General features: G+C 39.0%; 1 protein-coding gene across 1 annotated transcript in view; it reads right to left on the reverse strand.

Annotated features, from left to right (window-relative positions):
- The window catches only part of LOC126336329 (sodium/hydrogen exchanger 9B2-like), a 336,730-nt gene that overhangs the window by 230,976 nt on the left and 81,746 nt on the right, over positions 1-24,008 (reverse strand). The window contains exon 4 of the mRNA XM_049999893.1: positions 6,440-6,622. Within this exon, the coding sequence (XP_049855850.1) occupies positions 6,440-6,622 (183 nt within the window). The remainder of the gene's footprint in view (positions 1-6,439; positions 6,623-24,008) is intronic.

A 24,008-nucleotide genomic window follows, 5' to 3' on the forward strand; every position in this document is an offset into this window, starting at 1 on the left:
GTTTTTCCTTTAAACATGGACTGATGAACCAACCAATGTGGATTACTCAAAGTAACTGTGCTACGAAGGAACGACAATGCAGAATAATTTAATTTCATTGTCGCCTGTTTCTCTGTTGTCAGTGAACAGGACAGTTATTTTTTTTGCTTCTGTTTCCCGTGTCACTGGAATTTTAGCTGGGACACAGATATGTTCTGAATATTCTTGACATTGTCTTTCTAATTTAAAAAGTAAATAATTTTTGCAATTTCTTGCAGTGAGGTGTGCTGGATCTGCTCTTACCCACATACTCTTATATCAGCTGGCCACTGGAGCTGAGCAGTTCTAGGCACTTCAGTCTGGAACCGCGCTGCTGCTATGGTCACAGGTTGTGGCTGTAATTGAAGGACATGTGGAAAATGGTCACTTGAGTGTGTATCAGAAAGAGCAAACCAATCAAAGTGCCGAGCTAGCTGAACAGTATCTACCGAAAGATCCAAATGAGAGAATTTGATGTAAAGGCGTACAAAAATGTAGGTTCCCTAGTGTTGAGGCAAACAAGATTTTATTGATGGAAGAGATCAATCAAAAGGGAGCTTCACAGACAAGGATGTGGAGGTTACCAAACCTAGTGGTAGGTACTGAACCAGCAAATAGGGTGTGGGAGCTGACCAAGGAAATGAAGGAGATCAGCTGTTTCCATTGGTGTGGATGATGGAATGTATGTGGTACAAAGGGAGAAGGTGTATCCAGAAAGGAAAAGACATACAGTGGCAGCTTGGAAGGAACTGTATAAGCTGATTGTGTGATAATGGACAGTATCATGGGAAAGAATCACAGGTCCCCCATGTGGCAGAGTGCTATCAACAAAGGGGAAATCAAACAGGATCGATCGGAAATGAGGGAAGACGAAGCGATCATTGGGATGTAGCTTTGTTTCCTGAAGACAGAAGACAACTCAGGAGTAGGATCGTAAGAGGACCGACAATTCATTCCTATTGGAGCAAATTCCGCAGATAATACAATGAATAATTATAATGTTGATACCAAACAATCAGCATCCCGAACTTCTCATCTACTGTACACACTACACAATCTTATAAAATATGTTTATATCCTTCCACATTAGGTTTTTTTTATTTTTATTTATTTATTTATTTTTTTTTTTTTCAAGTACAGCTGGCCGTTGTGGCCGAGTGGTTCTAGGCACTTCAGTCTGGAACACTGCAGGCTCGAATCCTGCCTCAGGCATGGGTGTGTGTGATGTCCTTAGGTTAGTTAGGTTTAAGTAGCTCTAAGTCTAGGGGACTGATGACCTCCTATGTTAAGTCCCATAGCGCTTAGAACCATTTGAACCATCTTATGACATTTTAACAGTGGGCAGAGAAGACAGACTACAAAGTAGTCTTGTTGGCAGTTGGTGTGTTGTGTTGTCATGTGTGTGAAAACTGCGGTTATTCTACATGCAAATGCACCTTTTGTTCCAACATAAAATAAACACAGCCTTTCCTCAAAGAAAAAAGCTTAATTAAAAAGTTTAATATAAAATTTTCAATGCCATGCACTATTCGATTGCACCGAGTGGGAATTTTGATATCGTGCTGGCTGGAGCACAATAAATGAGACAAAACAAAGTTGGTTTCTTCTTCTTTTCTTTCCAAAAAGTGACTAAATAAAATTTTTAAAGTGTTGTGAAGTTTATTTCACACATTATTAGATATTCTGCTTATGTTCTTTTCATATTAACATGCTTTTAAAATGTAAAACATTCCAAGTATCTGCATCTAGCTCTCCTGTTAGTTGTTCAGCTGCTCCAATTGTTGATTCTGTTGCTGATGCTACTATTGATGATTTTACTCTTGGTATTAGAGCTGGGTCTGCAATTGGTCGAGCTGTTACTGCATTCATTGTTGTTGCTTGACTGAATATTGGAGGCACATTGTTTCTTCTTTTGTTTTTCTTGATGTTGGTGAGTGAGGCCTCGGTGGCGTTGTTTCCTTCAAGTATTGGGGGCCAAACGAGGATGATTTTGCTTTTGAGTGTTTAATGCCTCTTGCTGATGATTTCTTTAATTTTTCTGACAAGCAGTTTTTTCCCCATGTTGTTAACGTGCAATCCATGAAATGTGTGGAATCTTCACGTAATATTGTTAACATTTATGAGTTCTACATTTCTGAAATGTTTGCAAAGTAATGAAATTTGTTGATTGGCAATGGCAAAACATTAAATCATGCCAATGTGGGATGTTCAGCATTATAACATTTGTTTGTGTCAGCTGCCCTAAGCACCTTTTTAGTTCTTGTTTTGCTTTGTGGGTTTTATTTTTGTACACGCCATTTGACCCACCAAATAGCACAATAAAGTCTTCAGAGGAAAAGTCAGCAATGTCTGTGGATTGTACAAGCATGCAAACTTCTGACATAGAAGCACCAGGCTTTAAGTAAGCGATTGTTTGTACACTGAACTGATCAATCAGACGATGAGCAAATCCACGACCGCCAGCATTAAAGCCAAAACATTTAGTATCAACACTGGGCAAACACTTGATATTTAAGTCACTCAAGTGTCCAAGCCTTTCAGACTCATTTTCTTTCATAACAGTAATTGAGTTTTTAGGCATTCTTTAGGATTTATCACTCCGTGTATTTGTAGTTTCACATTCAGCTAGAAAATGAGTTTTACCACATGCATGATGTTTCTTATCTTCCACAGTTGATTGCACACTGAATGAGCTTGTGAACATGATATTAGGTTCACATAATAAGCTTCATTGAGAATGTGGCACTTTGTTTTACACTTTGTCTGGAATTTCAAGGTTATTGTGAGGCAAGTTTGCTGTCGGTACACACTTTTCGGATGTAAGTATTTTTAGTTCACTCATAAGACTATTAATGGTTAGTTGCAGACTACTTACATGATCATTTAACTTTCTAATTTCATCGCTACAATTGGTATAATTTTCACTTTTTTTATACATGAACACACTGTTTATCAACACAAGCCGCCATATTGTTTCTTGCATCAGAATAGGCCAGGAGGTCTACACTACCAACAAGAAACATTTATAATGACTCTGCTGGGAAAGTACTTGGACTGCAGTATTGTTTCACAAGGCAATCAATTGAGCTTGCAATCTGTGGTGAGAAAATTCTGCAGCTATAAAAAACAAACTGAGTATGCATATTGGTGTTTCAAGGGACCATATGTCAACAAATCTATTTCATAATTCTTCCTGGTATATCTGGGTTGTGAGCAGGTACTGTCTATGTCTCTAAACTCATTTACATTCGTAGGTCCGTCTCATGTGCTCTCTCTTGAAGCTTTGAAAGTGAATCAGATTTTATACAATTTATTTTATACCCTTGTAGTTTTGTGTGGGCTTTGTAGAGGCTGTTAAATATATCTGTGAGATAGTAACTGTAGGTTGATTACATCGCAAATGTGACTATTGTATCAAAAAGGTAGAAGAGATGTCTTAGAAACATTCCTCTCAATTGCCCTCTTACCCCAGATTGGAGAGGAAGTCATTTTAAACCTTCATCATGTTCTTTACAGAACTTGTAGAAAATATGATCATTAAAAAAACACAGTTCTGCATTGTTAACAGCATTAATAACAAATTACAGAGATTCCTACAATCTTTCAAACAACATGACATTTGTGGATTTTACAGTAAACTGTCATAACGTCAGATGTAAAGCATTTCAGATTGGTTATACACATAGTGATCTGTCATGGACATATATTTGTTTATTGCTATTCATGTACATTTTCAAACCAGCTGCTGTCTGTGGATCACACAGCAGATTGTCATAATGCCAGGTGTAGTCAATTTTACATTGACTGCACATATACAGGATGACGCACAAAATGTGTTCCCATTTTGTTTTTGAATATAAACTTTATTGTCAATACAATCTGAAAGGAATATGTACTACAATGAAGAGCTGTCCATGGAGATTTGTTCTAACTCAGCACATGCTCAATATGTCCACCATTTTGTTTCCTAGCTTCCTTCAAACGAACACTGAAGTTAGAGATTACCCTAGGGCACATGTCTTCCATAATTTCACTGCAAGCTTGAAGAATAAGTCTTCTGAGTTCCATTAAATCATGTGGACATTTCGCGAAATTTTTTTCCTTTAGGTACCCCCAAAGAAAAAAGTCACATGGATTGAGGTATGGACTATTGGGGGGCCAATTTTGTCCGTCATTGAAGTGACCTGGAAACCTGAGTGAAATGATCCACATGTTGAAATGCTCATGTAAGAACTCCAACACAGTGTTTGCAGTATTTGGCCTTGCTCCATCTTGCATGAACCACTGCGTGTTGAATGGCAAGGCAGTAGCAAGAAGCTGTGGAATGAAGCTATTGTGAAGCATCCTCAAATAACACTTTCTGTTCACATTTTCTTCAAAGAAAAGGGTCCAATAAGCCCATGACTGGAAATTGCTGCCCATGCTGTAATCCTCGAAGCATAATGTTGTCATTCATGAAGCACTTGTGGGTTTTCAGTGGCCCAAAAGCGGACATTTTGTTTGTTAACCACGCCGTCTAAATGAAAATGCACCTAGTCTGAAAACCAAACTTTGTTGAGAGTTCCTTCCCTATCCTCCGCCCACTGAGCAAACAGTAGTCTCTGCTGCTTGTGTTCTTCAGTGAGCTTCTGTGCACATGTCATCTTGTATGGGTACGTATGGAGGTCACTTTTAAGAATGCGTTGAATGGAGTGTCTGGATATTCCCAGTTGCACTACTGCCTTTCTACCCAATTTCCCGGGAATTCTCTGTACAGCAACTCATACTGCTTCAATATTCTCTGGCGAACAAACAGGCTTAGGCCAAGGTCGCTTTGCTTCCAATACTGATCCTTCCTGTACAAATTTATTGTACAACTTGTGGATGGCCTTCTTGCAAGGGACCCATTGTGTGTTAAACTGTTGTCGAAAATGCCTCTGAGTCACAACAAGGCTTTTAGTTTCATGAAAAAGTAACACAATTGCCGATCATTGCTGTGTCGTCAGTCTTCCATTGTCAGCCATTGCTACTTACTAGTCTCTTAGTGGCAGTATCGTGAATTACACGCCATTTTCTAACTCATTTGTTTTTCCAAGCTCTGCTGGTATTGCTGTAGAGATCCCAGCTGGATATCTAATGTGCGTCGTAAATTGTGAAAGAAATAATTGGTAACACATTTTGTGTGCCATCCTGTATTAACCAACCTTGGATGCCAGTCTGTTCACTGCAAATGTAGGTACATTTTCCAAATGGATCATATTTTTTCCTTTGCAAAAGCCTTCTTTACTTTTGTTTAAACTGTCATTGGCCAAATTTCTGGCTAATATCATTTCTACATCTAACTTGCCATACTGACCAATAAGCCAAATGTACTGCCTTCAAATAATTTTTGAGAAATAAGAGAAAATGTTTCTAAGGAAAACCTGTTATTTTGTTTGCTGTATTTCTATTGCTGTCTGTTTTAAAGTGCCTAGTCCCATAAATTTTTAGACTTCATTACCATGGATCAAGAAAGCATGTTTCTTTGCTTTTTTATTGCACATATACATGTTACATTTATATATTCTGTAATATTAACTAAACAATGTGCCAAGGAACAAAAACTGTAAATGGATCTGAATATTCAAATAACATTTAGCGTATTTTTCTCCAAACAAATATGAAATTTATAAACTACCATCATCCAGTTGAGTGTAGGTAAGATTGCAAAATTTTAATTTTGTATGACATTTATCAAGATTTTCAGCTCTGATAATATTTTGTGTATGTGGAAAAGCTAAGTACTGGTAGCTGTTTGGATACCACGCTAAATTATAGGCCATCCTAGAACTGACCATAATGGCTGGTTAATTGCTTAAGAAGGAATTCTGGCTGTATGCTCTTCCATTTTAATCTCTCTAGTGAAGCACTACAATAATTAAATAATTTCACTGATGATTACATACTGCAGATATTCTAATAGCATAAAAACCTTCTCTTTGTTTCAAAAGGAAAACAGAATATAAATAGCTATTATACTATTAGGCAGAATGTCTAGCTAATACTTACATTCAGGAGAGAAAATATTTAGTACTGCTTCAGACACATGTAAAAGTACATAACATTATCCTAGTTTTCAGAACTATAGGTTGGGGAAACCAGGGCAGGCCACTCAGACCTCATGATGAGAGACACACACCTGTAGTGAGGACAAAGGTAAACAAAGACAAAGCAAGGATAGTGTCTTGTCTTTTACTTTTATATGTGTCTGCTGGCAGTACTAAATATTGTGTCTCCTGAAGGTCTCATAATTAATACCTCATTTCCTTAATCACAAAAGGAAATATTAGTTTCCATTTTGCGTACCCACTGAAATCAGTACAATAACTCAGAAGGACAAACAAATGCCATATATGTTATACCCATAAACAATTGTGAATGATTCTGTAAAGAGAGACGATACCCAAGAATGGCGCTCCAGAGCCAGGAAAATCCCAGAAGTAGATATGTTGCAATTGTAACTGCCAACATTTCAGCAAACATAGGCAAGAAAGCAAGTCTCATGATCAACCACTGATACTGCTTCATGGATTTAGCTTCAAGAGCAAGTCCAGCTCTTACTAACACACATGTAATAGCGGCCAATCTGAAAAATATTGAAAACTTTGTTTAGATATATCATTTGAGCAATAATATTGAAAGCTTATGAACACCTGCAATTGCATAATATTATATGTGTTCTAAGGAGAAATGAGGTTACACCCATCATTGTATATAAATGAAGTGGATTGCAAACTTAATATTAATCTAGGCCTGGGACAAAAAGACCTATATAGACAACAATAAAGCTGTAAGATTGATAAAAACTGCATTGGAATTTATTATGTAACTTTCCATTTGTTTCAGAGTTTATATCGCACTAGAATGTGATAGTCTTTACAAAGAAACACATTGCATTTCATACCTCTGTACAAAAATAAAGTTGAAATTGCTCCACCTTTGAATGATAAATTAGATTAAATCAATTTTGTATTGCTGTTGTCTACCATACTAGCAAGTATGTGCATACTAAATGAGAAATGACCTCATATCAGTATTAAGTGCCACATGAAAAAGCATCAGTGTTCTCAACCAAAAAATTCTACTTGGATCTATATGCGTTGAGTCTATTCCCATTCTTAACTCAAATAATTAACTATCTAAAGAATTTTACAGATTTTTCAATAATTGTAATCTTTGCTGATGCCACAAGTTAACTGGGTAATTACTATCCTCATAGGCTATATCCATTACCCAGCTTATGATGTGGAAAGTGTCTTATGGAAATTGCTCACACACTCATCAAATGAACATATATTTGTATTACATTATGATCACCATTATTGGTTTACAACTGAGTACTTATTTCTACTAAAAATTGCTTTATGGTATGAAATGACTTATTAAGGACAGTTTTCTTGAATGTCTGTAACATTATTTATAATTTACTTGCTTAAAATAAAGTCTACGCTTGAATTTCACCCCATCTGTGTCTCTCTGCTATAAACCCAACTGCCTGAATTGAATTTTTTGTGGTCTACCCACTTTTGTTCTGTTAGTGATAGACCTATTATGTCCAATTTTATGTTACTGAACTTCTGATTAAACTCCTTCACCAATTTATGTGTCTGTAGTACATGAAAATGAAATGTAACTCACAAAAAAGGCTTCCACTTCTCAGTTATACTGACAAGCTACTGTTTGTCTATTATTGAAAGACCAGTAACTACAAGATGAAAAAAAATATTTATCATAAAACTATAGCCCTATATGTGTCACATGAGCATAGGTCTGTTTTCATTTGGCATAGCTGTTTATGATGCACCTAACTTCCAGAGTTGCAAGTACTGGATCAGAGATAAATACATAAAATGTAGATGAGATGGCTTATAATGTGTGAAGTTTCTTTTATTTTGAATTCATAAGGAGTTGCAATTTATTCCTTGATGTCCAATGGAAGCTGACAAGATTTGAACCAGAACCCTACACCAAGAGTGTAACAGTTCGCCAATGTCAGAAATAAAGATGAGAGAACATATCAAAAAAACATAGATGAGCAACCACATGAACTCACAAGTAGGGGATTAACCCTGTGCTATGAAAAATGTTTCATAAAAATAACTATTACAGTACCACTCAGTATCTGGAAACACTGAGGAATGGAATACATGGCCAGGACTGCTTATACTCTGGCAGCAGTGTGACAGTACTTTGGGTGCCACGGTGCACCATTAAAATATCAAATGAAATATAAAAATCCATCAGTCATTGTGTTGTATATTTCAAGAACTGACATAGTTCTAGGATGTGCCAGGCCAAGTTTTTTATTGTACTGAATCTTGCACTGAACTGGAATATTTAAAAGACAGATGGGGAAATACAAGGTACGGTGGGTGTGATATTTCACCAAGTTTAGTCTATTCATTCTTATTAGTATTTTTAGATGTAAAAGTGAAAGAATTACAATGTGATTATTGACTTGAAGTTTAATATGCAGAAAAAATTTATTTGATGTGGAAAATTATGAGAACAGAAAGATATATGTAGGCATTGAAAGAGATACAATCTCTGAGATAAAGTTGAATTCTACATTTTAAAATGCAATCAAATGCAGATACAGTGCATATAATAGAACTATTTAGTTTAATAACCTGTTGTGCATTTCCTGGGAATTTAAATGTCACAACTTGTTTCATATGAGCCAAAGAGTTTCATAACTCAGGACTGGACTGTGTGAAGAGAGAGACAGTTTTAAATATTCATACACGCATCTCAGTAGCAGAAATGTCACACCAGTCAAACTCTTCTTGACGATTAATATTTTTTATGTTTTGTAAATTATGGTTCAACAAGTGTATTTATTACTTGCAACAGATATCATTAACAAGTAAATTTTCCAGAAATTGAATGTATAATTTATTTATTTATTTATCTTAGAAGTATCTGCAAGATCTGGAGTTTTCCATTTATCTGATTTGGAGGTACAGAGCACTAATAATCTTCTTTAATCACCCTGGTAATGCACACACATCTCCTAGTGCTCCCATGCATGCTGTAAATTTTCTGGAACATGGCTTTTGGAATCATAATCAGCCAGGCTACTACATTCCAGACGGCGTATTCTATTAAATCAAATTGCGTTCTTTTTAAAGATATTTTCAACTTGAGAAATACCCAAAAGTCAGTAGGGAACCTTACTAACCACAGGAATGTCGTGTTTGGTGAGGAAAGTCAGAATCAGCTGGTTGGTTGTACCACACAGCAAAATGAAGGTGATGAAGAACCTCCTGATACTATTCCTTTGTGATGGTTTGACTTCATGGTGCGTACTCATCATGGACCAACCTTTGATAGTTGAATAAAACATTCAATGTGACCTTGACATGATCAGAACTTTCAGTGCAATTTTCGTCTTGGGAGTGTCAGTTGTTTCCACTGTGACAACAGTATCTTCGTTTATAGGAATACCCATAAACCCACGTCTCATTACCTGCGATCACATATTTAGAAAATTGAGGTTACTGTCTATTCTATCCAAGTGCGTCCTGTGCAGTTTTCAGGTGGCACTACTTCTGCTCCACTACCAGCAGTTTTGGTACAAATTTCACTGGCACTCTCATACAGGAATTTTCAGTCAAAATTGAATGTACTGACCCAATTATTACTCCTATTTCATTCACAATTTCTTGTACTGTGATATGATGGTCTACCATAACCAGTATGCCCTTGCTAAAAGTCACTGTCATATTGGCTTGTTGAGGAAATGCCTGAATGCAGTCTGCTGTCCACTCATAAACAGCCATCTTTGTTGTATGACTCCTTTACCTGTGAGTTTTTAATGGAATTAGTCCCAAAAATCTGCTGAATATTGTGAAAAGTTTGGTATTGCTAAGCTTTTGCAAAAGTTTGATGCAATAGCATGGCTGAGTAATTTCTGGCATTTTACAGCTAATGGGAATCTGGTGAGTACTCACTAAGCGTCTTTACTCATAGGCCAACCACCAGTGACTGACACTTTCGATTGACAGGAACAAATTTTGTGACCACATATGAAGGTCCTACCATGCCTGTATCGAAGAAAGCTTCCTGTGCTTTATTGGTTTACACAGGAAATAAGAAGATTTGATCCTTTTGGAACACATCTTGTATATGTTATCCCTTCTCCTTGCATTTTCTGAATTAATACTTTCTTTACTTTAGCTGTAGTGCCCAGTATTTATTTATTTATTTATTTATATTTTGTAAGACAACAGGAAGAGAAATTATGCAAACTACATTAGCAACCATGTCTCCAAATCAACACAATGAGAGACACACCTAACAGAAAAAATGCTGAACTGAGCTTCACAATTTATCTAAATGTTCAACCAGTTTAACAAGTCCAGTTTGTCCCCAAGGAATTTTACACATAGCATTTCACATAGCGTGTGGTCCTTAAAATCTGTAATACTGGAAGATGAATTTTATATGTTTGAATTTACATAATATGGGTCTTTTAAGATTAAGACACAGATCCCTTGCTTAATAAGGACTACTCGCTCTCTATTGTCTTGTTCAATGGGTACCTTCAGAGAGCAATAGACAGAGTCAGGGAGAAATTAGGAGCTATAGGAGCAATTAAAATTCATTCTAAGAAAATAGACATGCTGAGATTTGCTGATGAATAGCAGAGTTAAGTGAAAATGCAGAACAATTAGAAGTAATGCTGACCCAGATGGAAACCACTATAAGTTCTTCCTATAATACAAAAATTAATAAAAGTAAAACAAAAATCTTAGAGATGAGCAGGCAAGATATGATTACTCAATTATCACTTAAAAATGAATGACTGGAGAGCCTTGAATCCCTTGCTAAGTAGGGAGAAAAATTGTGTCAGAGAGAAAATCAAGCAAAAATGTTAAAGCTGAATACACCGGGCAAAAGATGCTTTTAACAAGAGGAAAAACCTTTTCACACACAGCAGTACATGTAAACATCCCGGGGAAGCAGAAAAACACAAAATAATAGCCTTCAAGATGTGGTGCTATTGCAGAACCCTCATGGTTTCCTGGGCAGACAAGATATCAAATGAAAATGTGATTCACAGAGTGGAGGAAGAGAAGCCTTGTCCCCAGAAGCTTATCAAACCAGAATGGAAATATGGGTTGACCATCTGCTGAGACATGAAAGTATCATCAAAAAGTGTCATTGAAGGGACAGAACAGAAAATACCAGAGGCAGACTGAGACTAGAATATATCAACCAGATCATGCAGGACGCCAGCTGCTCCACCTAATCAGCTCTCAAGAGGAAGGCCAAGGACAGAAATGTACGGCAAGCTGCTGCTAATCAGTCTTATGGTTGAAGATCTAAGATGATGAAGTATAACAAGTTGAAGTCCTATTTAGCTACAGCTGGTGCAACGTTTGAAGTGCTTGAGTTTGGGGCCTTAGTATGACTGTGTTATGAGCTAACTTTACAATTCTGAACAATTAATACAAATAATTTCTAGAGATTCATAAGAGAAGTAGATGCAATACCAAACTTAATCACCATTCTGAGATTGATTTTATCTTGAGATGTAATTTGTCCAAGAGAAAGTTAATCTTAGGCTTTTTGTCTCCCTCATGCTGTTTCCTGCAGACAGACTCTTGCACCTGTTATTTTTAAATGTTTGTATACTCTTCACACATTTACTTTTGCACTTTATAGTTTTATTTTTGAATCCTCATACTGACCAACTAGGATCATATAACAGTTTCAGTTCCAGTTCTTTGCTTTTTGTTTTCTGTCTTTCCACTAATACTCCACCATCTCCTGATTCTGTCTTTTCCTTTCTTCTGTCTATGTTGTTTACAATTTTTTTATTTTTACCTCAAAATCCTTCTAAATTAAATATTTTATTCTTAAAAAAAGTATCTTTCTGTTAATTTTGATTCTTTGATGTTTCTTTCTCATTCTTTTCTTATTTCTATAATCCATACTTCTGAAGGCTTCTTTTCCAAAACTACCGGAATGTGTGTTTTGTTGGCATATTCTCATTTATTAGAAATTATTTATGAGAAGACCCTGTTGCAACAAAAAACGCCTTTGTTTTAATGATTGCCACTCCAATTCATGTATCATGTCTGTGACACTATCTCCCCTATTTTGCGATAATACAAAACAAGCTGCCCTTCTTTGTACTTTTTTTATGTCATCCGTCAGTCCCATCTGATGAGGATCCCACACCGCACAGCAGTACTCCAGAATAGGGTGGACAAGCATGGTGTAAGCAGTCTCTCTAGAAGGGCTGTTGCACCTTCTAAGTGTTCTGCCAATGAATCGCAGTCTTTGGTTTGCTCTACCCACAATATTGTCTATGTGATCGTTCCAATTTATGTTATTTGTAATTTTAATCCCTAAGTATTTAGTTGAATTTACAGCCTTCAGATTTGTGTGACAATCAAAATTTAGCTGATTTCTTTTAGTACTCATGTGAATAACTTCACATTTTTCCTTATTCAGGGTCAATTGCCACTTTTCACACCATACAGATATCTTATCTAAATCATTTTACAAGTCGTTTTGATCATCTGATGACTTCATAAGATGGTAAATGACAGCATCATCTGCAAACAATCTAAGACAGCTATTCATATTGTCTCCTATGTCATTAATATAGATCAGGAACAATAGAGGGCCTATAACACTTCCTTGGGGAACGTCAGATATTACTTCTGTTTCACTCGATGACTTTCCGTCTATTACTACAAACTGTGACCCTTCTGACAGTAAATCACGAATCCAGTCGCACAACTGAGGCGATACTCCATAGGCATGCAGTTTGGGTAGACGATGCTTGTGAAGAATGCTGTCAAAAGCCTTCTGGAAATCTAAAAATATGGAATCAATTTGACAGCCCCTGTCGACAGCACTTATTACTTCATGAGTATAAAGAGCTAGTTGTTTCACAAGAACAATATTTCCTGGAACCGTGCTGACTGTGTGTCAATAAATGGATTTCTTTGAGGTACTTCATAATGTTTGTATACAGTATATGTTCCTATACCCTACTGCAAATCGATGTTAGTGATGTAGGCCTGTAATTCAGCGGATTACTCCTACTTCCCTTTTTGGGTATTGGTGCGACTTGAGCAATTTTCCAGTCTTTAGCTACGGATCATTCTGTGAGCGAATGTTTGTATATAATTTCTAAATATGGAGCTATTTTATCAGCATACTCTGAGAGGAACCTGACTAGTATACAACCTGGACCAGGAACCTTGCCTTTATTAAGTGATTTAAGCTGCTGCATTACTCCGACGATATCTACTTCTATGTTTCTCATCTTGGCAGTTGTTCTCAATTGGAATTCAGGAATATTTACTTCTTCTTCTTTGGTGAAGGAGTTTTGGAAACCCATGTTTAATAACTCTGCTTTAGTGGCACTGTCATCAGTGACTTCACCGTTGTTATCGCGCAGTGATGGTATTGATTTGGTCTTGCCACTGGTGTGCTTTATGTATGACCAGAATCTCTTTGGGGTTTCTGCCAGATTTCAAGACAGAATTTCATTGTGGAAATTATGAGTCCTTTTAACTTTGGCATGCTTTTTTTCATTGCTGTTGCAACAACGATCTGACCCTTTTGTGTAGCATGGGGGATCAGTACCATCACTTATTAATTTATGTGGTATATATCTCTCAACTGCTGTCGATACTATCTCTTTGAAAACATTCCACAACTTTTTCTTATAATTTCTGGGTATGCAGCCAGATTTCGTCGACATTCTATCATGATATTTCAGCCCAGAGACGTCCCGCCATCATCGGGTGAATACATAACTACTGAAGAGCCCAGGTATAATCGTGGTATTTATGCCGAATCTCATGCATGTGAAATGTACTGGCATCCTACAGTGCATGTGTCAGGTGTCGACATGCGCAGCATAGCCGAGTTGTACATACCACCCTCGGTGGTGAAAGTAAAAGATCATCTAGTCACTGAGTATCGAGTGACGCTGTCAATTCTACTGTGATTGTATAATTTTAATAACAGTATTCCAGTTTTTATCCAGCTGAAAGCTGTTGTCATGATTTATAAGATTATCGCCAAGACATATTTCTACTGATTCTTTGATTACAGAATTCCAAAATCCAGAAACCGGAACTAAAACTTTTGTTCCGTTGTATTCCATTGAATGTCCTAAAAAAGTACAGTGCTCTGCTACTGCTGATTTTGATGGTTGCCGCAGATGGGGGTGTATCCTGTTCTGTACATCATTCATGGACAGTTCTTGTTGGCTGGCCAATATATGGAGAGTAGACGCCTACTTTATTCAGTTGTAAATCATGTGGGCCTGGATCTTTGCTGGTCGATGGATGATAACTTTGATTTTATTTTTCCTCAGTAATCTGCCTGTTTTCGATGACACATTCTCGGCGTATGGAAGGAATGCAGTTGATTTGTAGTGTTCTAATTCTGCGTGGAGGTTTTCATCATCCAATATTACATGCACTCGATGTATTAAGGTACTGAAAACACTGGCTGGTTGTACTGGGTGATGGCAGATTGATACCTGGAGATACAGATCTGTGTGAGTCAGTTTCCTGTACACAGAATGTCCTAATGACCCATCATTTTTATGGCATACTAGCATGTCTAGAAATGGTAAAGTGCCATCTCCATTGTGAATTTGATGTTCTCATATAATGAGTTTAAGTGATGAAGGAATTTCTCCAGTTCCTGTCTGCCATGAGGCCATACAACAAAAGTATCATCTACATACTGACAGAAGAACGTAGGCTTTAAAACAGCAGACTCAAGTGCTTTCTCCTCAAAATCTTCCATAAAAAGATTAGCTACCACAGAGTACAAAGGGCTCCACATGGCTTAACTTCCTTCAAGCGACTGACAAAATCCTCGGAATTACGTATTTGGTAGCAACACTTACCCACATACGGCTTTAGTAGTAAGGCCAGATATTTTGCAGTAGAATAGGTCACAGCACCAATATTACTCACTATTAATCATAGTTTGGCACCATCCTTGTGTATTTTGGGAAGACCATAGAGTCTTGGTGGTACTGCATTGTGTGGTCTCAATCTCCTGATAACTTGTTCAGGTAAAGAGCAGTCGTTCAAAAGGGTAGAAATTTTCCTTGATATTCATCGTGTTGGATCCTTTTCAATTCTGCGGTACATGGAATCATTTAGCTGACTATATATCTTCTCGTTGTAGGCTTCTCTTGTCTGAAGAACAGTGGTGTTACCCTTATCCTCAGGTGGTATGACTGTGCTAGTATTTTCTCTGAGGCTGCAGAGAGCAGCTCTTTGAGCTTGCGAGATGTTACTTTGTTGTGGCACACATTTCAACAATGTTTGGCAAGATTCACGTTGAATTTCATCTGCAGAATCCACAGGGAGACGTCCAATGGCTTTTGCAATTGAACTGATGAAATCCATTAAAGACAGTGGAGCAGGTGTAGGAGCAAAGTTTAAACCTTTCGCAAGCACTGACATCGTTGCATCATCAAAAGATTTCTCCGTGTGGTTCACCACATATTGTCCAGAGACAGCTTCTTGCAGCTTTCGTGTTACGAGTTGGATAAACTTTGCACTTTGCTAATTCGTACTGTTCCTGTGAGCCCAGTCTGCCTTGGCCCAGGATACGCCATCAATCCAGTCCCAGCTGAGGGGAGAGCATCTAGCTGCAATCTTCAGATGTAAATAATATAAATTCCTGGAAACAGCATCTAACTCATGAAATGTAAAATGGATTTGTTCTCTTACTAAGGCCAGACTCAACTTGCATTTTATATTGTTGGCTGCCACACTATTAATAAAATGAAAAATTCTGGCGAAAGTTGGAATCAAGTTATTGTCTCAACATTTCAGTAAAAAATTTTGTGAACACAGCAATGTGGCTCTTTTCTCACATAATTTATCCAGTCTGTGGATATCCTTAATCATCTCCTCCCCATATAGGTATTTGATGTGACTTCTGAAATTTTCCTGGCGTATTTCTTCTTCTAATAATTTCCGGGTATGCAGCTGGATCCCGTCAACATTCTGCCACAATATTTTGGCTCAGACACATTCGGCCATCATCAGGTGAGTACACAACTACTGAAGAGCCCAGGTGCAGTCGCAGTATTTATGCCAAATCTCGCGCATGCAAAATGTACTGGCATCCTACAGCGCATGCGTCAGTTGTGGACATGCGCGGCATAGCCGAGTTGTACGTGCTGCCCTCGGTGGTTAAAGTAAAATATCATCTAGTCATTGAGTATCAAGTGACACCATCAATTCCTCTATGTTTGTATAATTTTAATAACAGGATTCCAAGTTTTATCCAGCTGAAAGAATTTTCACAGGGAATTTTGTAGATGCCTGCTTTCTTCAGTTGTAAATCAGCTTTAACAGATCCTACCAAGGCCCGGTTCTTTGCTGGTGGATGGAAGGTAACATTAATTTTATTTTTCCTCAGTAATCTGCCTATTTTCGACAACACATTCCTGGTGTATGGAAGGAACACAGTTGATTTGTAGTCATCATCAGCAACCTCAGTGCATTGCTTCTTGTTGTGCATGGCCTTCCTTATTTGGTGTGAAGTGTAGCCATTCTCTCTAAAAACCTTCTCCAAGTGTTCTAATTCTGCGTGGTGAATGTGGCTCTGCATATATTGGCCAGACGACAAGAACAGTCCATGAACAATGTACTGAACATGAAAGATACACACGTCTGCGGCAACCACCAAAATCAGCAGTAGCAGAGCATGGTATTTCTTTGGTACATCCAATGGAATACAATGGAACAAAAATTTTAACTCCAGTTTCCGGATTTTGGGATTCTGTAATCAAAGTATCAGTTGATATATGTCTTGCCGATAATCTTATAAATAATGACAACAGCTTCCAGCTGGATAAAAATTGGAATCCTGTTATTAAAATTATACAATCACAGTGGAATCGACAGCGTCATTCGATACTCAATGACTAGACGATCTTTTACTTTCACCACCGAGGGCAGCATGTACAACTCAGCTATGCTGCGCATGTCCACACCTGACGCATGCGCTGTAGGGTGCCAGTACATTTTACATGCGCGAGATTCGGCATAAATACCGCAATTGCACCTGGGCTCTTCAGTAGTTATATCGAGATGATTGAGGAGTTTTTTCCTTCCCATATTTGAAGACATGGATGTGGGGGATGTCTGGTTCCAACAAGATGGCATGACGGCTCACACGCCATGACTGTCAATGACTCTTTTGCAAGACTACTTCCCTGATCATCTCATCTCTTCGAGGGGTGATCTTCAATTGCCAGCATGCTCATCAGACGTGTGTATCTTTCATGGGACTCTTTAAATCCTCAGTGTATACCAATCGTCAATAAACACTGGGTGAGCTGCAGAACATTAATCCTGGTGCTATTGCCAGACTAACATTCTGGACAAAGTGGAACAAAACTTCTGATTTTTACACTCCAATTGCATTGAGCAGCAGTTTCAATATGTCATTTACAAACACTAATCAAATAAAATGTTAAATATGTCCCCCAAGTAAGGAAATGAGAATTAAATTGATACCTCCCAATACTTTCTGTTTTATGATTTCTTTTTAAATAAGGGAGTTCTCACATTGTGTCCTGTATGAGGGAACTACCTTTTCTCAGTATGTTAAGTCAAAAGAATAATGGATGGATCACTGGGTCACAGTGTACACAGAAAATATATGCACACTGTCCTCTCTCTCCACACCTCAAACTATCACCATACATCACAAATAAATCCAGTACTAAATACTCTGGTCCACAAAACTTGAAAACTTTCAGCCAAGGAGAGCCTCACTGAAGAATTACACCACCTATGAACAGTGTTCCGAAGGAATGGGTACTCGGATCCTAAAACTGAATGGGTGAAACAGTCAAAATGAAGAGAAAGAGGCTGAGACTGAGACCAAGGAAGAGAAGCCAAAAATATATTAGCTCACATGTGCTGGCCCAGTTTCCAGAAACATTGTAAGACTCTTGTAGCAACATGTCATCCAGTGCATTACCAAGCTAATATAAAAAGTATTTTTTGTAATGTTAAAGATGATCTAGGTGTCTGAAAGCCAAGTATGTGTTACATTCCATGTGAATGTGGCATGTCTTATATGGGCCAGAATATCAGAACAGTCAAGGAGAGATGCAAGGAACATCAATGGCAGAGACAAGTAATACAGCTAAACAAATCAGCTTTTCCTGAGACTGCCTCATACATAATCATGAAGTGAAATGTGATGTGACCAGTACCGTGATGCAAGCATAAGTTTCAGGAACAGTTGTTGCTGTTGAAATAAATATGTCAGAAAATCTAATAAAGAGGGACAGAAGTTTGAATTTAAGCAACACTTGGGGTTCGACACTCAATTTATTAAAACTTTTCTTGCCATCACATCCATCAGAAGTGGAAGATACTCAGAAAATATATGTTTCATAGAGTATCAGTGTGTGCTCTGAAAAACAAAAGGGCATCAAAGGACTTAGTGGAAGTTGGGAAATGAACTCAGCTATAAACAATAGTGTGACACCAACAATAGATCACAGTTTGGTTGGAGTCCAGGCAACAAGTACACGTAACAACCAAGCTCGCAGCATCTGAAGATGGTAGTGGTCATTGAACTATTGTGCAGAAAATGGAAACAACAACACAGCAGAACACCTGAAAGCACTTTATTAAATGACTAACTCTATTTTAACTATTTGTGTTTCTATGTGTTTTGATGTAATAATGAAAACAATCAATTATTGATTACATTGGATTTAATTGGATAGATAAAAAATCTACCTGCCAAGTGGCAGCAGAACACACACATAAAAGACTGTTGTGATTGGCAGGCTTTCAGAGCAGTGGCTCCTTCTTCAAGCAGAAGGGTTGAAGGCAAAGAAAGAAGGGTGAAGGAAAAGGACGAGTGGTCTAGAAAAAGGGGTAGATTTTGGGAAAGTCACTCAGAACCACGGGTCAGGGGAGATGTACCGTATGGGATGAGAAGGAAAGACTGCCACCACTTGGTGTGTAGATTTTTAATCTATCAAATTATGTATTTTGATGCACTTTTGTATTTAGCTATTTGTTTTTCTATGTATTTTGATGCACTTTTGTATTTAGCTATTTGTTTTTCTATGTATTTTGATGCATTTTTATATGTGTGATGAGTTACATTTTTTTAGCTGATATCTTGAAACTAGTTCTATTGGCTATTCTTTCCAGAAGATTACTTAAGTAACTGGTTCTACCAGATTTTCTGAAAATATTGCAATGTCATTTGCAAAATCAGGTCCAGCTGATATCCTTCCCAGAATTATGCTTAAGGAGGCACACCTCCTGATACTCATGAGTACAGTGGAGATCCACAATAGGCTATTTTCCTATGTAAAAATATGGTTTGGATTGTTGTTATTCTGACTGATTATAATATTTAAACAGCATTTAAGGTCAATATTCTCACAAAATATCTGTTATTCTTATGTAATTAAAGCTTGAAAATAATTAAATATCAAGATCTGGTCACATAAAGAAAATGCTGTTATTGGCTGATGCTCTGGTGATATCACAGACTAGGAGTAAGATGAAGCTGTACATGTGTTATAAGACTGTTAGCCAGAGTTACAAGTTTTTATGTACTTTTTTCTGCAAATAGTTTTGCTATTTAGTGATGTAAAACCCAATTACAGTTTTTGAGCAACAATAAAAGGAACTCTATGAGCGCCGATACTGGAAGCCTTTCAAAAGTTGACACTTTCATGCTCCATCCATTTGGAGCTGCGATATGTGCAATGATGGACATTTTTTTTCCCCTGCTTTCTGCAACACCATTCAACTTGCTCAAAACTAAGGAGATGTAGAACTTTGGCAGACGGGTCTGTATATTATAACCAGGTTGTCGACAGTCAGTCATGAGCTATGACCCGAAGTACAATAAAATTGTTCTCGAAAAAACTTAGTGCTGATTTTGTCTGTAGAGGACACTTGACAGAGATCCTATAGCCAGCAGGCATTATAAGGTGCAATGGACAGTGCATCTGACTGCAGAGAAAGAGGTCACATGTTCTACTCCTCCAAGAGTAATATTTTTTTAAAAGTTTTGCACAAAACAGGAAAATAATGTTAGTAAGAACTGACAAGCAGTTGTTTTGATTGTGGGATGTATTATATATAGTTTCACTTTAGCCTTAGTCTGAGAAATGGACAACAGAGGATAAATGAATTTACTTTGCGAACAAACAATTCACCTTTTTGGAAAGCATTGCTTATTGTGAACATATCACCATATGCCCACAGTAGGACGTGTAAGATGATGAGGTTATATGAAGATATGTAAAGTGTGTACAGCATACAGGTGTCTCAAATATAAGGACTGTGATGCTTGTGAGTGTAAACTAATGTTACCACCTGCAGCAGATTTACTTCATCTTTATGTAGGATAATGAAACTGCAAAAGTTTAAACTATAATAAGAAACATAAAAGATGCAAAAACATTTAATTATAATCACTGTACTGTAATAACTGGGGGTGCCAATGACATATATAAAAATGAATTAATTAAAGCCACAAATAAGTTACAACAAGAATACATCAGTAGTTTCCATTGGAATTCAACACAGACAAGACCTAATAGAAAGTTCTTGTGTGAATGTAGAAATTACTAAGGCAAACAAACAGTTCAAAATATATATATAGCATTCCTCAACACACATTTCTTATCTGTTGATTTACCTGCTGCAAAGAGAAGACTTTACTAAACATGGTTTGCATTTGCATGCAACTGGAAAGTCACTCCTTCCACATAAAATTGTACATTTGCTAGATAAAAAAGAGAATAAAGAGACTGAGGAGGATTACTGGGTTGGTTGCAGCAATAATCACATCCATTTAGAAATAGTTCATTAATTAACCTTAACACGTACAAGGATCACAAAGAACTGAACTGAACTGAACATGGCGGAACAGCCATAGATAATGCTTCGAGTTCAAAGATAAATGCATGTTGATGTTGGTGTCGATTTCATCGGTGCCACATGAATGCCGAGTAGCACAAGGGGAAGGGCCTCCATCCATACAGAGTCGTGGCATCAAAGAGCTACCTTGAAAGTGCAGTGCCAGCGCTCGACTAGCCCATTACTTTGTGGGTGATATGCTGTGGTACTGATGCACCAGATGCCGCAAATGTTACAAATCCCGTTGAACAGGGCTGAATCAAATTGTCAGCCCTGGTCAGTCGTGATAATAGCTGGACATCCGAAACAGGATACCCATGACTAAACAATATCTCAAGCAACAGTTTCTGCCATAATATTGAGGAGGGGGACAGCCTCAATCCACTGAGTGTTCGGTCGATAGATGAGAGAACATAACAAAAGGCAGTTGGCGGATCCAACAGGAGCCGAGGTGGCAAAGTGTCCCAGGAGTCAATGTGACAAGATGTCCGCCGGCCCGAAGCAGTGGCACTGTGGTCAGGTGAGCTTGGTAGAACTTGTGAGCCTTTAGCGAGTCCATTGTTTGACGGCACGGCCTGTGGCAGCACAGTTGCGGGCAAAATGCTTGGTGCGAGTGCACTGTTTGTGTTGTCAGTGGCAGTCACACGGAGCCGAAGTTGCATAGATGCTGTCCACGAGGGGCGGGGTAGGAGCCATTAGTTTGGGAACACTTTACGCTCCTCGCACATGTGCACTTGTCTGGCCGAGTGTGGCCCTGTGGAACTGTCAGTACACGTCATGGCAGTCTTGATAGCACAGTAGTGGGATATAAACACACGGAGGCTCGATTGCTGGGATTGCAAGCAGATTCGGCACACTTACTGACCTTGCTTTGTCTTTGGTGTAGTGTCTGTACTTCTTTTGCTGCATCGGAGAGCTGGAGCTGTTTTTCATGGAGCTGGAGGGAGAGCTCGAAGTTTTCCTTGCGTAGGCAAGTGACGTGTTCAAGCTTGACAAGGCACTTGTGTGTGGTTTCTTGTAACATCGTTGACAGAGACGAGAATGTGATGAAACACAGTGTTTTGGGCTAGGTCCGGTAAAAACTTGTGGTGTCACAAGAAGTCAATGCCTAGTATAGGTTCGTCAATTTTGCACACTAAAAAAGTCCACTTGAGTTTGCAGTTTGAGGAGAGTGAGACAATGTGGGAAGTTGAACTCAAGCATTGTGGTTTAGTTGAATTCATGGGTTGCAGTGAAGTATGATGAGAGCAGATGTTCAACGACACTAAGGACATAGGCAGCAGGGAAACATCGATGCCTGTGTCCACTAGGAAAATGTATCCCGACGAAATGTCTTTAATGTAAAGTTGCCCGCAATTACCCGGCCATTCCCAGACAAAATGGAGTACTGGGCGGTGCTTGTCATGTTGTGTGCAGGAAGCGGCACCCAGACCTAGCATTTAGGAAGTAGCAGGGTGGTCTGCAGTTCCGTGCCGACTCACCAAACCGTGTGTGGAAGTAACAATATAGGTAGTGCAGTTGCATTTCCTGCGGAAAGTTCATTGCCACTGGGGTGGCCTAGGTTCAGTGGCCACAGAAGGTTCAGTTTCAGGATGGGGCATGACCGTGGGTGGAGCTGGTGACGTCGCAGTTGCCTGTTTATTGCTTCCTGGAGCAAGTGGAACAGTCGGCACACTACGGCCTCGGCCATGTCCGGCCACAGGGCAATGAGCCTGAACCTTAGACTTGCCAGGTAGGCTGTGGCTGGCAAAATAGAGCAGTGATGCATTGTGTAGCTTGTCAGCAATTGTCATTCTTTGCTTGACAGGTTCAGGAGACCTTTGAGCCAGAGCAAAGCGGATGTGAGGACATAGTTTATCTTACCAGATGGCGAGGAGAGCAGTGTCAGAGAATAGATTGGCACTGACCAGGGCACATTGCCGTCTCCAGAGCTGGGAAGGTTTGTTGTTGCCTAGTTGCTCGACGTGGAGTACTTGCCGTATTGCTGCCTCAGTTGAGCGTGCAAGCTGACACAGAACTGTCTTTTTGGCTAGAGTGTACTGGGTAGACGAGTCCGGGGACTCGACCACGTCAGCAATCAAGACCTCCTGGTCGTGCAAGTGGATGATGAAGCACAGAAACCTGGTTGACTCATCAAGTTTCTAATGGTTGAACACTTCATCCACAATTTTGAACCAGGTTGTTGCTCTGTCTGGATTAAATGGCGGCAGCGTAGGTCAGCGTTGCAGAATGTTCAGAAGAACAGGTTGACTTGAGTTCGTTGGGGCACTGCCTGAATCGAGCTGTTGCTGCTGTTGTGTGCAGGAAGCGGCACCCAGACCTAGCATTTGGGAAGTAGCAGGGTGGTCTGCAGTTCCCTGCCGACTCACCAAACCGTGTGTGGAAGTAACAACATAGGTAGTGCAGTTGCATTTCCTGCGGAAAGTTCATTGCCACTGGGGGTGGCCTAGGTTCAGTGGCCACAGAAGGTTCAGTTTCAGGATGGGGCATGACCATGGGTGGAGCTGGTGACGTCGCAGTTGCCTGTTTATTGCTTCCTGGAGAGTGTGCCTCCAGGGGATATGGCAACGACGGCTGTTCGGGTGGCAGCGTGAAGGTGACACGTTGTGGTTGAACGCGATCCGTCACAACACTGAAGGCCGATGTGGGTGAGACACCATAATGTGTCCATTGCGGTTGCGGAAGCTCAACACATTGTAGGTGTGTTTGGATTGATGCGTCGTGGAAGACCGACACGGATGAGGCACCGAGATGTGCCGAGAATGGTAGTGGAAGCTCGACTGGAGCCGGCGCGGGGACGACTGGTGAGAAAAAGTTCTAAGTTTGAGAATGCATGTTACTCTGCAGAAAACTTGACATATGATCAGAGCTGGGGCCACCAGTCTTGCAGGGAGGCTGTGGAGGTACGGGCTGTACAGAAGCACAGTGTGGGAAATGATGTCGAATGTGGGACGGAATGTGTGAATGTTCACTGTTCATAGTCACTCCACTCTAAACGGTGTGGGGATAAGGTGAATATCATGGCACAAAACACTGAGGCATAGAAGT

This window comes from Schistocerca gregaria, chromosome 2 (assembly GCF_023897955.1).
Source record: "Schistocerca gregaria isolate iqSchGreg1 chromosome 2, iqSchGreg1.2, whole genome shotgun sequence".
In the NCBI taxonomy this organism is placed as follows: Eukaryota; Metazoa; Arthropoda; class Insecta; order Orthoptera; family Acrididae; genus Schistocerca; species Schistocerca gregaria.